The 15366-nt window shown below is 47.0% G+C and overlaps 1 protein-coding gene across 1 annotated transcript in view; it reads right to left on the bottom strand.

Moving 5' to 3' along the window:
* Positions 1–405: 405 nt before the first annotated feature.
* The window catches only part of HIP1R (huntingtin interacting protein 1 related), a 196494-nt gene continuing 181533 nt past the window's right edge, over positions 406–15366 (bottom strand). Inside the window, exons 31-32 of the mRNA XM_077293172.1 lie at positions 2891–3085; positions 406–2123 (exon numbers count right to left, since the gene is read on the bottom strand). Of these exons, the coding sequence (XP_077149287.1) occupies positions 2076–2123; positions 2891–3085 (243 nt within the window). The 3' untranslated portion in view covers positions 406–2075. The remainder of the gene's footprint in view (positions 2124–2890; positions 3086–15366) is intronic.

Below are 15366 nucleotides of genomic sequence, written 5' to 3'. Positions count from 1 at the left end.
GCAATTCTTATTGATATATTTATCATTGTACCTCTTTTTTCCTCCCCATGTCCATCCACCTGCTGTTTAGCGCAACAGTATCCAGTTTGTATTTGATCACCTTTCTCTATGGGGTTTGCCACAAAGGACCTGTTTTTCTGTCAGCCGCTTTCAGCACTGTCCATCTCCTCTTGGGCACTAGTGTCTTTACTCATTTTACTTTCCAAATCATCTATTGAGGTACCAGATTGTTGGTAAAATGTAGTACCATAATAAAATGCCAAAATGGAATCCTGTGGAAACCGGCAATTTGGCATTAGTTCCACATCATAAATCATGTATTTCATTTCTATTTGAAGTTTATGGGGAAAATAATCTGTCACACATACCAGTACATACTCAAACATAAAATATTTACACATAAAATAGACTTAAAGTTTTATTGCTTATTTCACATGTACAAAGATACAAAACTGAAAACACATTCAGCCTAAAAGGAGGACAAGGATATGAAAAGACTACTGCTCGAGACAGACAACCCTGTAACTCAGATGGCATATAAAAAACGTTTAATAAATCAAGACATTTCTCTAAATAAATGTTCTGTGACAAAGCACATGAATCATGGATGGTAGATCGCTAGTGAACAAAAGTATACCCTTATACTCCACATAAAAAAAAATGCAGCCTTCAAATTCACAATCTTCAGTCACCGTGCTGGAAATAAAATGGCAGGAAAGAAAAAAAAAAAAATCAAATAAATAAAGCATCACAGTGAGTCATCATACCCGCCCCGTAATCATGGATGACAAGATACCGGACAGAATATAACCAACTGGAAACAAAGAAGTGAGATCACATAGGTAAAACAATAAAACGCGTGTGCAGAATAGTTGGACATTGTATCTCTCACCTACACACATCCAAGATGACGCTAATGTGTTTGTAGCAGTGGAAGACTATTTACAGCCCCTTTCCACAATCCCTTAAGCCGGGCACCAACCTCTGCTCCAGAATGGTACTCTAGTCCTCTGTACTGATTTAATATTTAATTCTGACAGTTATTAAATTGTTAATTCAGCACAGATCATATTAGCAAGTGAACACCCAACATGAAGCAAAACATTTGTTTTTGTTTCAAGCCTAAAGATGCCATTTTAGAGTCCTGTAGGCATTGCTAAGATTTGTTATAATAAGTGATTTACACCCCCAATTGGTATTACTCAACTTTCCCCTCCTCCAAAAACTTAGGTGCAAGAAAATAAACATATGGAATATTCTACAGAACACAATGAATTCGAAATTTAAAATATTTAAAAACATAATTACATTAGTTCAACATTTATTTATGACAGAAGACATTCCTTTCTCACCTAGGCAAAGTAGAAATAGTGAGAACCTAAAGAGTAACGGTTACAAGACTGGTGGTCTTCAACTAGAAGGACGTCTTTCAAGCATAGATGGTCTCAGCTTTATTCAGACATTCACATTTCAAGTTAATTTATATTCTAGATCGGTGTTTCCCAAACTCCAGTCCTCATGGCGCCCAACAGTTATTCAGGAATGCCTTGGTATTGTACATGTGATGGAAATATTAAGGTATCTGGAACTGCCACAGCTTGTCTCACTTGTGCAATACTGAGGAGATTCTAAAAACATGATCTGTTGGGGGCTGAGGACTGGAATCTGACAAAACACTTTTGTAGATGGTGGCATTTGAGGACATGCCACCCAGCCACGCAATAGTTTGGTTAACGTCTGTAGTAGAGGGTGTCTTCTGGTGCATATATAACTTACAAGAAGAATTGTGCACCACCCTTTTGCACCTCTTTATAAAGGCAAAATAAAATATTATAATAAAATAAACCTAAATAAAAAGATGCCAACAATAGATTTCTTACACTAGTATAAATAAGCAGCTGAGTGGGAAAGGCTAAAATTTACCACCCCAAAGGTATCAGAAGAGCAACTATCTGTATAGAACACAGATGTAATGGTTCAAAAGTGCCGGCGTTACAGTATTTCCTGCACACCATAGAACATGTAGCTGTGCTCAAACGTCATGGTGGACAGCCATCCTGACATGGAATCAAGAGCTAGAAGTTGATGAACTGAGCTTGATAGATGCCATCATCTTTATCAATCTAGAAAATAAAAGCGTGTGTAAATTAAACATGTAGTTAATTAAAAAAAAATATGTTAAGGATCTAAAACATTTGAGTACATTTAAGTCCCAATTCATCAAAGCTATTATGTCACAATTCTGGCGTAAACCCCTTTGAAAATTCTAAAAATTTTTGTATAACCTGGAGTTTTCACAGTAGTTTTGCCAAGGTCTGCCAAAATGGGTGGACCAGGGCGAAAGTGCCACAGCTCTGTTAATTCATGGAGAGCCATGGTGTTCTTTACTCCAGAAATTAACTGCTCCTCTTCATGAATCAGCGCATGTAGGCAGAGACTTGTCCATCCAGGACAGCGGGTGGGTTGAAGCCGCCAGGGACCTGCCTGTCCGACTAGTTTACGTGGCGATCTCTGTCCCAGACGGCTTTTAAAGTGCGTTTTTCTCTGAAACGTCGCAACATTTCAGTCAAACTTACCTGGCTAAAATCATACAGCCAGTGCCTGATACAAGCCACCCATGGATAGGGCAGCATGTATCAGCTGATAGATTCACTTTATTTAAAAAAAAAAAAAAAAAAAAAGTTTTGTTTTACAAGTATATAAACCTTTGGTGATCACACACTCCGTCAGCTCTATTAAAGTGTCAAAACCCTTTAAGTGTCAATGTATTAGTTGAATTCATGGCAAATCCAAAAAAACAATATAGTTCAGTAATAAGTATTATTTCAGGTTCTTAATATGATACATAACATCTCAGAGTTGGGAGGAAATGGCTTTCTGAAGTTTATACCTTGTGCTCGGTCTTGGGTGGAATGTTTGGCTTCTGTGCCAACTGTGGCTTCTTCAGAATTCCAGGTTTCTGAGGTGGTCTTACAGTTTCTTCGGCTTCATCAAACACTCCTGACATTCCGTAATGCTTCTTCCTAAGATCTCCGAGACGCATTCTTTCATTCTGCAGCGCAGACTCAAGTTCAAGGACTTTAACCTTAATGATAAAAATATAAATTAGTTTTGAATATAAATCAGATGGGTAAGTAAGGGGTATTGAACTCTCACTTTCTTGTAAGCTATAAAAGTCGATCAGTCATCTTCACGCAAGGATAAAATTGGTATACAAAAGTTTTTCTCCTTGTATGCACAATATAGTGCATCCCTTACACTTGGCCACCCACTCTGTGGCACAAAATAATTATATATATATATATATATATATATATATATATATATATATATATATATATATATATATATATATATATATATATATATATATACTGTACATATACACACATATATATATATATATATATATATATATATATACATACATACATACATACATACATACATACACACACACACACAGTACAGACCAAAAGTTTGAACACACCTCATTTAAAGATTTTTCTGTATTTTCATGACTATGAATGCATCAAAACTATGAATTAGCACATGTGGAATTATATACATAGCAAAAAAGTGTGAAACAACTAAAAAAAGAGATTTTTGTGTACTCACCGTAAACTCTTTCTCTTAGCCTCTAATTGGGGGACACAGGACCATGGGTGTTATGCTGCTGTGCACTAGGAGGCGACACTATGCATAATCTGAAAAAGATTAACCATGGCTCCTCCTCTGCAGTATACACCCCTGGACGGCGTCAGCCTTCTCCAGTTTTGTGCAAAAGCAGTAGGAGGACGTAACATGAATGACATAGACATGCCTATAAGAAGGCCACTATGTACAAGCTCAAAGAACAATATGAAAACTCAACAGTAACAACGGCCTGAAAAGGGCAACAGGGTAGGAGCTGTGTCCCCCAATTAGTGGCTAAGAGAAAGATTTTACGGTGAGTACACAAAAATCTCCTTTACTGTCGCCTCATTGGACGACACAGGACCATGGGACGTCCCAAAGCAGTCCCTGGGTGGGAAGCAATGGATGAATATTGTGCAGACAAGCCCCTATACTTGGGGCACCGCTGCCTGCAGAACACATCTACCCAGGCTCGCTTCCGCTGAGGACTGGGGATGAATCCTGTAGTGTTTAGTAAACGAGTGTGGGCTAGTCAAAGTGGCCGCCTTACACACTTGTTGTGCTGAAGCTTGGAGCCGAATGGCCCAGGAAGCCCCTACCGCCCGTGTAGAGTGTGCCGTAATACCGGCCGGAAGAGAATTCTTAAGGCGGTAGGTCTCTTGTATGATGGATGTGATCTACCTGGCAAGGGTAGCTTTGGAAGCTGGCAGACCCTTGCGGCCGCTTTCCGGAAGAAGGAAAAGGGATCAGACCTCCGGAAGGACGCAGTCCTAGACACATATATACGCAATGCCCTGACAAGGTCAAGTGCATGCAGAGCATTCTCCACTCTATGAACCGGAACCGGACAAAGGGAAGGCAGAGAAATTTCCTCATTGAGGTGGAAGTTGGACACAACCTTCGGAAGGAAGGATGGGACCGTACGGAGAACTACCTTGTCCTGGTGAAAAAAAACCAGGAAGGGCCATCTGCAGGAGAGTGCTGTCAGTTCAGACACCCTGCGTAGCGAGGTGATTGCCACCAGGAAAAAAACACCTTCTGGGAGAGAAGGCGGAGCGGGACCTCCTTAAGGGGTTCGAAGGGTGGTTCCTGCAATGCTGTCAGGACCAGGTTGAGGTCCCAAGTTTCTAATGGTCGTCTGTAGGGGGGAACCAATCGGGAAACCCCCTGAAGAAAAGTCCTTACTCGCAGCTTGGTAGCAATGCGCCTTTGAAAAAAAAGCACTGAGAGGGCTGACACCTGGCTCTTAGGCGAGCCCAGGGACAGCCTGGCCTCCAGACCTGATTGGAGAAAAAAACAACAGGTAGTTCGGGGAGGGAAGAAGGGAATGGGGTCTGGCCGCGAGATTCGCACCAGGTAAAGGAGAACTTCAAGGTACGGTCATAGATCTTCGCAGAGGCTGGCTTCTGTGCCCTGATCATGGTCCTAATGACATCCGTCGAGAGCCCGGCCTGGGTTAGAGCCCAGGTTTCAAGGGCCATACCGTCAAATTGAGAGCCCCCGAGTTCTAGTGGTAGAACGGGCCTTGTGATAGAAGATCCGGGCAGTCGGGGAGGCGTCTGCTGAAAGTTGTACGACGTCGGCGTACCATGTACGTCTGGGCCAGACCGATGCGATTAAGATGGTTGGAACTCCATCTTGCTCGATCTTCCTCACCACTCTGGATAACAGGGGGAGAGGTGGAAAAATGTACAGAGGCTGGAACTGGGTCCAGTCCTGAACCAGAGCGTCTGCTCCGAGCGACCGTGGATCATGTGTTCTGGCCATGAAGTTGGAGACCTTGGCATTGAAGTGGGATGCCATTAGGTCCACATCTGGGGTCCTCCAGCGATGGCAGATCTGATGAAAAATTTCGGGATGGAGAGACCACTCTCCCGAATCTATTCCTTGTCGTCTGAGGAAGTCTGCTTCCCAGTTGTCCATACCAGAAATGTGGACCACCGAGAGAACCGAGCCTGTGTCCTCCCACCCAGTGGAGGATGTGTGACACTTCTCGCATCACCTGGGTACTGCGGGTCCCTCCTTGGTGATGCACATATGCCACAGTGGTGGCATTGTCCGATTGTATTCTGATGTGACAGGCTGCCAGCAAGTGATGGAAGGCCCTCCATGCCAGGAGGATGGCACGAATTTCCATGATGTTGATCGGCATGGTCGCTTCCACTGGGGACCACTTGCCCAGTGGTGTAGGTGCACTGCACCCCAACCCGTCAGGCTCGCATCGGTGGTCAGAACCTTCCACTGACCTGTGAGAAAGGATTTCTCCTTTGCTAGCGAGGTTGGCCTGAGCCACCAGTGCAGGGACCTCTTGGTTGACGACGTTAGCCGGAACTCCCTGTCGAGAGAGAAAGGGATTCCTGTCCCAGGACTTGAGAATGGCTAGTTGGAGAGGCCTGAGGTGAAACGGGCCAAATTGGGACCGCTTCTATTGCTGCCCCCATCCTGCCGAGGACTCATAGCAAACCGGAGAGATCGAGGGGGTTTGCGGAGGAGGATGCGAACTCCTAGGCAGAGAGCCAGTGCCTTGTCCATGGGAAAGAGCACTAGACCCCTGGAGGTGTTGTATAGCATTCCCAGGAAGGTCAGAGACTGACTCAGCGTTGGTGATGACCATTGTAGGTTGACTAATCAGCCCATGCGACTCAGTGTCGATTGTGATTGAGACGCTGAGCTCGCAGTCCTTGAAGGTAGGAGCCTTGATGAGTAGATCGTCCAGGTATGGTACGACTACTATGCCTCTGGAGTGCAGGACGTCCATGGTGGCAGCCATGACCTTGGTAAACACTCTGGGAGCCGTGGCGAGTCCGAACGGAAGAGCCACAAACTGGTAGTGGTCCTGGTCGATTGCGAACCTGAGAAAACTCTGACGAGCAGGTGCAATCGGTATATGCAGGTATGCATCTTGTATTTCTATGGAGGCGAGATATTCTCCCTTCTCCATGGACGCAATGATGGACCGAAGGGGACTCCAGCGGAAGTGACGAACCCGTACATATTTGTTGAGTTGTTTTAGGTCCAGTATGGGCCGTACGCTGCGTCCTTTCTTGGGGGACTACGAATAGATTGGAGTAGAACCCTCAGAAGCGCCCCCGGCCGTGGGAACCGGTACTATGACTCCTGCTTGAAGAAGCGAGGGAACCGCTTGGTGGAAGGCACGAGCCTTGGCTGGTGGTTTTGGGGGAACAAAGAGGAAGACTCGGTTCGGTGGGTTGGAGGTCGAACTCTATCTTGTATCCAGAAGACACTAGTTCCCTGACCCACCTGCCTTCTGTAGTAGGCAACCAGACTTGCTGGAAGAGCAAAGTCGGCCGCCTACGGGTGGGATGTCTTCCGGGGTCCATGAGTCATGAGGAGGAAAAAAATCTGAGGTTTACCTCCTATGGGCTTTGACTGGCCTGCTTTTAACTGCCAAGTCTTGTCCGACCTTTGGGTCGACCATGAGTTGTCCCTGTGTGGGGAACGGTTACGATTTTGTGCTGGACACGAGACGGACCAGCCCGAGGAATTCCGAAAGGATCGGAATCGGTTTTGTTACACTTCTTGTAAGTGCGTATAGGTTTCAGTTGAGGGAGAGAGGTACTCTTCCCCCCCAGTGGCGTTGGATATCATTGTGTCCAACTTTTCACCAAAAGGTCACCCACTGAGATACGGGAGGTGCGTGAGGGACTTTGAAGCTGCGTCCGCTTTCCATTTCGCAGCCAGAGGATACGCCGAATCGGGATGGCATTTGATGCTATCCCCGCTACGCCCCTTGCGGAATCCAGAGCTGCATCAAGCATGTAATCTGATACAACTGCTATTTGAACCGCTTGGTCCGACAGCTCAGGAGCAGATGCTTGGAGGCCAGCTTGTAAATTTTTGGTCCAAGCCACTATGGCCTTCGCAGCCCAAACTGAAGCGAACGTGGGAGCCAGGGAGGCCCCTGCCGCCTCGAAAATTGAACGAGCCATGCGTTCTAACTGCCGGTCTGCTGCGTCCCTGAGGGTTGAGCTATCTGGCAGTGAAAGGAGAGTCTGTGCTGCTAGTCTAGAGACTGGGGGGTCCACTTCGGGTGGATCTGTCCATTGCTTGGTGTCTTTCTGTGGGAAAGGGTACCTTGCCTCCAGATATTTGCGATTAGCGATTTATTTTTTTTTCAGGCTGTGAGAGCTGCTCTATAAGGATCGCTTCAAACTCTGGGTGGTTTAGAGAAAACCTTAGGCGGCTTCAGAGGTCCTTCAAAGGAAATCCTCTCGTGGCAGATTAGAAATGTCCAGCACCCGATGGATGGAAGAGATTATGTCCTCGACTAGCGCTGTATTGCTAGGGGGGGATTGGGATCAGGGACCCCTCCGTTTCCCTGTCTGAGTCGGAGTCACAGATGCCTTCCGAATCCTGTGTATCACTGAGGCGTCCCCTGCTGTGGTGGGCTGGGGAGGAGGCCTTCTCTGGTCGGGGACTCCGGAGATCTGCATTGTCTGCCCCTGGAAGGGGACGGTCTAGATGACTTGGAACTACGGTGTCTCTCCCTAGAAGGGGATGACCGTGTGCTATGGGATGACGCAGATGGACTTGACCTATGGGTCCGCTTGCGTCCTGACCTAGACCTGCATGTGCCAGGTCGTTCTGTTCCCGAGTCAAGCTCTCCCTTTGCTGGGTAGCGGTCATGGCCGAGGCATGACTCTGCAGAGCCCGAAGCAATGTGGAGGTTTGGTTATCTATAGACTGCGTCATAGATTGCGACCTCTGAGTGACCCATTCCGGCGTGGCATTAGACACCGAGGCATTGGCAGGGGCTTCTTGGGGCTCTGACGCAGTAGTCTGGATGCAGTCCTGGCAGCGCGTTACGTGCTGCCACTGGGGAGAGCGGTCCTGCAGGCTGTACAGAATGCATAATAGCAATCCTGCCTGGTTCTCTTGGACCTTGAGCCCGGCATAGTGCACAGAGTGCAGAAGGGCTGGCTGCAGAGGACCTTACAGGGGTAGAGAAACCGATAGGGGAGCCTTATAGGTAATATGGATTCACAGCCTGAGTAAAACAACCCAGCTGTGATCTTACCCCACCAGTATGCCCCTAGGTCCAGCGCCGAAGATCCACAGTCTTGTGCCCCCCGGAGACTGACTGGCCTGGTCCTGCTGACCGGGAGATGCAGGGTTGATCCTTGCTGCAGTAGAAATGGCCGCCGAGGAGAAGAGGCAGGGGGAGAAGGGGGCGGAGAGCTCAGAAAAAAGGCGGCAAAGCTGTGTAAAAACGCGCCCTTTCTGTCTCAATCCACCCCCTTTATGACACTGTAGAGTGTCATATTTGTCATCCGGGGGGGCGCGGAATTCCGGGGGGCGGGGGGTTTGGATCTGAACCGGACCCCCCAGGATAGCGGAGGGGCTGTAAGTGGGAGGGGGCCCTGTGAGGGGTCCCCCTGAGGCAGTATAGAACTGGTGCTGCCGCAGAGACAGGGGCGCAGGGAGCCCTGTGTCTGTATGTGCCATGCCTGCCTGCACTCCCCCCGGCCCCGACAGGAGCCCGCAGCTGGGCTGGGGTCCCTGGATGCAGGCGCAGTGTGCTGGCCCATTGCTGGGAGCTGTATAATGCTGCCTGTACAGGCCCTACCTGAGGCGTCTCAACCTAATGCCCCCAGAGGGGGATTAGGGAGGGTGCTGTTGTCACCTTCAGGGGGCTTTATCCTCGCCTCGACCTCAACCCAGAAACCAAAAGGAATGGGGAAGGAGGGGGGAGTCTAGACTTCGAACCAGCACCTGAGGGACTGGGGAAGGAGCGGCATGGGGAATAGCCATCTCTACTTCAACCAGGCACCCCGTAATAGGAGGCCGAGGAAGGAGCCATGCCGGGAGTCTCACAGGAGACCCACTTTTCTTCATCTGTAATCCGTCGGGAAAAAAAACAAAACACGGAGTAAAAAATCTTAGGTGTGCCTCCTATGCGTCACTAAGCAAAAACTATGGAGAAGGCTGACGCCGTCCAGGGGTGTATACTGCAGAGGAGCCACGGTTAATCTTTTTCAGATTATGCATAGTGTCGCCTCCTAGTGGACAGCAGCATAACACCCATGGTCCTGTGTCCCCCAATGAGGCGACAGAGTAATATGTCTTATTCTAGGTTCTTCAAAGTAGCCACCTTTTGCTTTGATGACTGCTTTTCACACTCTTGGCATTCTCTTGATGAGCTTCAAGAGGTAGTCACCGGGAATGGTTTTCCAACAATCATGAAGGAGTTCCCAGAGATGCTTAGCACTTGTTGGCCCTTTTGCCTTCACTCTGCGGTTCAGCTCACCCCAAACCATCTCGATTGGGTTCAGGTCTGGTGACTGTGGAGGCCAGGTCATCTGGTGTAGCACCCCATCACTCTCCTTCTTGATCAAATTGCCCTTACACAGCCTGGAGGTGTGTTTGGGGTCCTTGTCCTGTTAAAAAAAATAAATGATGGTCCAACTAAACGCAAACCTGATGGAATAGCATGCCGCTGCAAGATGCTGTGGTAGCCATGCTGGTTCAGTATGCCTTCAATTTTGAATAAATCCCCAACAGTGTCACCAGCAAAGAAACCCCACACCATCACACCTCCTCCTCCATGCTTCACGGTGGGAACCAGGCATGTAGAGTCCATCCGTTCACCTATTCTGCGTCGCACAAAGACACGGTGGTTGGAACCAAAGATCTCAAGTTTGGACTCATCAGACCAAAGCACAGATTTCCACTGGTCTAATGTCCATTCCTTGTGTTCTTTAGCCCAAACAAGTCTCTTCTGCTTGTTGCCTGTCCTTAGCAGTGGTCTCCTAGCAGCTATTTTACCATGAAGGCCTGCTGCACAAAGTCTCCTCTTAACAGTTGTTGTAGAGATGTGTCTGCTGCTAGAACACTGTGTGGCATTGACCTGGTCTCTAATCTGAGCTGCTGTTAACCTGCGATTTCTGAGGCTGGTGACTCGGATAAACTTATCCTCAGAAGCAGAGGTGACTCTTGGTCTTCCTTTCCTGGGGCGGTCCTCATGTGAGCCAGTTTCTTTGTAGCACTTGATGGTTTTTGCAACTGCACTTGGGGACACTTTCAAAGTTTTCCCAATTTTTCGGACTGACTGACCTTCACTTCTTAAAGTAATGATGGCCACTCGCTTTTCTTTACTTAGCTGCTTTTTTCTTGCCATAATACAAATTCTAACAGTCTATTCAGTTGGACTATCAGCCGTGTATCCACCAGACTTCTGCACAACACAACTGATGGTCCCAACCCCATTTATAAGGCAAGAAAGTAGGAATTAGTCCTACCGGTAAGTATGTTTCCAGGAGTCCATCATGACAGCACCACCAGGAGGTTGTCCTTCTTATCCTTGATAGGGACAGGAAACACAGAAGAGGTTAAATAGCCCCTCCCCACCTCCACCCCTCAGTGATTTTTCCAAGTACCACACCAGGATGGATGCAACTCCATTTTATTGAAATTCCCTTCTATTGAAATTCCCTTCTACACATGTTTACATCACATATCAGAGAGGAACTCAAGGGAGGGTTATAAGGGGTGCTGTCATGATGGACTCCTGGAAACCTACTTACCGGTAGGACTAATTCCTACTTTCCAGGACGTCCCTCCTGACAGCACCACCAGGAGAAATACCAAATAACTCATTTTTTAGGGTGGGATTACAGCCTGGAGGACTTTCCTCCCAAATGTAGTTTGTTGATTTACCGTCACGTCTAACTTATAATGTCTACAAAAAGTATTTGGCCTCGACCATGTCGCAGCTTTGCATATTTGGTCCATAGACGCCTCAGCGCTTTCTGCCCATGAGGCTGAGATTGCTCTCAACGAATGCGCCCTGAGGCTTTCTGGAGGAGTTCTTCCTGCCGAGATATAGGCTGCCGTGATGGTAGATTTAATCCATCTAGCTAGAGTAGCTTTAGACGCTTTCTTCCCTTTGTTCTTTCCAGCCATCTGGATGAAGAGGTTAGAGTCAATTCTCCAACTATCTGTGATTTCCAAGTAGAGTAGAATTGTCCTTTTTACATCTAAAGCGTGAAGAAAACGCTCCTTGTCATTACTGAAGTTCTGGCAGAATGTAGGCATAACAACTTCTTGACTTCTGTGGAGGTCTGAAACCACTTTAGGAAGGAACCCGGGATTTAGTTTAAGGATGATACAGTCATCCTGGACCTTTAAGTATGGATGTTTAATAGAGAATGATTGGATCTCACCAACGCGACGTGCTGACGTTATTGCCACTAAGAAGAGAGCCTAAGGCTAGTTTCACACTAGCGTTAACTGCAATACGTCGCAAATGCGTCGTTTTGCCGAAAATACGCATCCAGCAAAAGTTCTTGCTGGATACGTCTTTTCGTCATAGACTAACATTAGCGACGCATTTGCGACGCATTGCCAAACGTCGCGTCCGTTTTGCGACGCTTGGGCGTGTGGTAGTGGACCGTCGGGAGAAAAAAACGTTTTTTTGCTCCCGACGGTCCACTTTTTCCGACCGCGCATGCGCGGCCGGAACTCCGCCCCCACCTCCCCGCACTTCCCCGCACCTCACAATGGGGCAGCGGATGCGTCGGAAAAATGCATCCGCTGCCCCCGTTGTGCGGCGGAGACCACCCTAGCGTCGGGAACGTCGGCCCGACGCACAGCGACGGGTTGTTCCCGACGCTAGTGTGAAACTAGCCTTAAATGTTACAGCTCTCAGGTCTGCTTGAGCTAATGGCTCATACGGTTCCTTACAAAGTTCATTTAGCACTAAGTTTAGGTCCCAGGGAGGCACTGAACTGCGAATTGTAGGCCTAAGTCTTTGAATGGCCTTGACAAACCTCACTATCCAGGGATGGGAGGCTAGCTGGAAGTCATAGAAGGAACTGAGGGCTGAGATCTGTACCTTCAGTGTATTAGGCCTCAGTCCTTTATCGAACCCCGACTGGAGAAAGTCTAGAATTCTTGGAATATTTGGACCGTGAGAGACCGATACGGGAACTGTACTCAGAGCAGAACTTTTTCCATATCTTTCTGTATATTGCAGCAGTTACCGGTTTTCTACTGTTTTGAATAGTAGCAATGACTGGCTCCAAGAGGCCTTTTGATCTTAGGATCTCTTTTTCAGGATCCATGCTGCTAACTGTAGTAGGCCCGGGTTCTGATGGACTAGGGGCCCTTGAGACAAAAGGTCCGGTACCGCTGGTAGATGGATTGGATCCTCCCAGGACATCTTCTTTAGTAGAGGAAACCAGCTCCTTTTGGGCCAGTAAGGGGCTATTAAGATAACCGATGTCTGGCTCTCCTGAATCTTCCTCAATACTCTCGGTATTAGGGCCAATGGAGGAAAGCCAACTTCATGTCCCAGTTCTGAGCCAGTGCATCTATTCCTGATGGCCTGTCTCCTGGGTTTAGTGAGAAGAATCTTTCTGTCTTTGCGTTCTTCCCTGAGGCGAATAGATCTACTTCCGGGAAGCCCCAACGTTGGGTTATTTGGAGGAAGATTTCTTTGTTTAAGGACCATTCTGTAGGACATAATTTCTGTCTGCTTAGGAAGTCGGCTACCTGGTTTTTGGTTCCCTTCAGGTGAACTGCCGTTATTGATCTGACTGTCTGTTCTGCTCAAGAGAATATTGTGTCTGATAGGTCTTGTAAGTGACGATGCTTTGGACCTCCTTGGTGAAGTAGAAAGGCTACTGTTGAGTTGTCTGAAAAGACACGGATGTGTTGGTCTTTTAACTTTCCCTGGAATGCCTTTAAGGCCTCCCAGACTGCCCTGAGTTCTCTGTAATTTGAAGACCTGCTTTGTACTCATACAGGCCAAGTCCCCTGGGAGTAATTCTCTTCTATGTGGGCTCCCCAGCCGCTGTGACTTGCATCTGTAGTAATGTTTACACACGGAGATGTTCTCCAAGGCCTTCCTTTCTCGAGATTTTTTGTTATGGTCCACCATGATAGTGAACTTTTTGTATCTAGGGATAATCTTATTTTGTTGTCCAGGGTTACGTCCCTGCCGTCCCAAAGTGAGAGGATCTCTTGCTGCAGGGGTCTTGAGTGATATTGGCTCCACTGGATGCTGGAAATGCAAGGGGTCATCAAGCCCAATACCCGCATGGCCTTTCTTATGGATGTTTGCTTCTGCTTTTGTAATTTTTGGATTTCTTTTTTGAATGACTCCTGCTTGTGATGTGGGAGGTACGTATGTTCCTGAACTGAGTCTAGGATTACCCCAAGAAATGATTTCCTTGTTTCGGGTTTGAGGCTTGACTTTTTGAAGTTTATTAGCCATCCTAGCTGTTCCAGGAGTGAAATAGTTGTTGATAAGTTCTCTTCCATCTGTTGTGGAGAGTCTGCTATAAGTAGGATGTCGTCCAGATAAGGGACGGTGAGTATCCCTTTTTCTCTCAAGAACGCCATCACTTCTGCCATGAGTTTGGTGAATACTCTGGGAGCAGACGAGATGCCGAATGGCAGACAAGTGAACTGATAGTGTAGAATTGGGCCCTGGTTTTTTATTGCGAATCTGAGATACTGTTGGTGTGAGGCGGAGATGGGAACCTGGTAATAGGCACTTTTTAGATCTAATGTGCTCATTACTGATCCTTTCTGGATTAGAGGTATTGCAGATTTTAGGGATTCCATTTTGAATCGCTTGTAAGCAACTGACCGATTTAAAGGTTTCAGGTTTATAATCGTACGGAATTCTCAGCTTGTTTTTTTTTCATGGAGAATAGACTCGAATAGTGTCCTCTGAACCTCTGGGCATGGGGTACCGGAATGATGGCTTTTATCTGGATAAGTTCTTGAATATCCTTTAGAAGCCTCTGCTGAACCGATAAAGACTGGGTCTGAGTTAGGCAAAATCTTTTGGGAGGTGTTTGGCTGAACTCTATTTTGTACCCTCGTTCTATTAAACTTAGGATCCATGAGTTCTGAGTGATGTTTTGCCAACCCTGTAGGAAGTACTGAAGTCTTCCACCCACTAAGTTGGCGTCATTGTTTATTCGTTTTTGATTTTTGGTCCTGAAAGGCACCCCTGCCTCTACCACCTTTCGGGTAGTTCCATCTTCCGCCCTTCCCTTTCCCTCTATAGTCTTGCCTGGGATGGAATTGAGACTTACGAAAGGACGGCGTGTTTTTCGGTTTTTCTTCCGGAAAACCCTTTTTCTTATCCGCTGCTTTTTCTAGCAATTCGTCCAATACTGGACCGAAGACATGAAGGCCAGAGAAGGGTATTGAACACAGTTTATTTTTTGACTGTGTATCACCAGACCATGATCTGAGCCATAGAGCTCTTCTTGCTGCATTAGATAAGGCATTGTTTCTTGCAGCAAACCGCACTGACTCTGCCGAAGCATCGGCCATAAAGTCTGTTGCTATCCTCAGGAGTGGTAAAGATTTTAGGAGTTTTATTGTTAATCTGGGTCTCTAGTTTCTCTACCCACAGAGACATTGACCTGGCAACTGAGGTAGCCGCAATATTGGTCTTCATGATAGCGGCTGACGCTTCCCAGGCCTTTTTGAGGAGATCTTCAGATCTTTTGTCCATAGGATCTTTGAGACCCGAGGAATCCTCAAAAGGGATGGCGGTCTTTTTTGAGACCTTAGCTACAGGTATATCCACTTTAGGAACGGATTCCCAGATTTTGGTCTCTTCTGGATCAAAGGGCAGACGATATTTGAAATCTCTTGGGACTATCAGTTTTTTCCCTACATCACCCCATTCTTCCAAGATCATCTCTTGAATATGGTGATTCACAGGAAACACTCTGCTTCTACGAG

The sequence above is a fragment of the Ranitomeya variabilis genome, chromosome 1 (genome assembly GCF_051348905.1).
Source record: "Ranitomeya variabilis isolate aRanVar5 chromosome 1, aRanVar5.hap1, whole genome shotgun sequence".
Classification (NCBI taxonomy): Eukaryota; Metazoa; Chordata; class Amphibia; order Anura; family Dendrobatidae; genus Ranitomeya; species Ranitomeya variabilis.
This window is presented reverse-complemented; position numbering and strand designations above follow the sequence as displayed.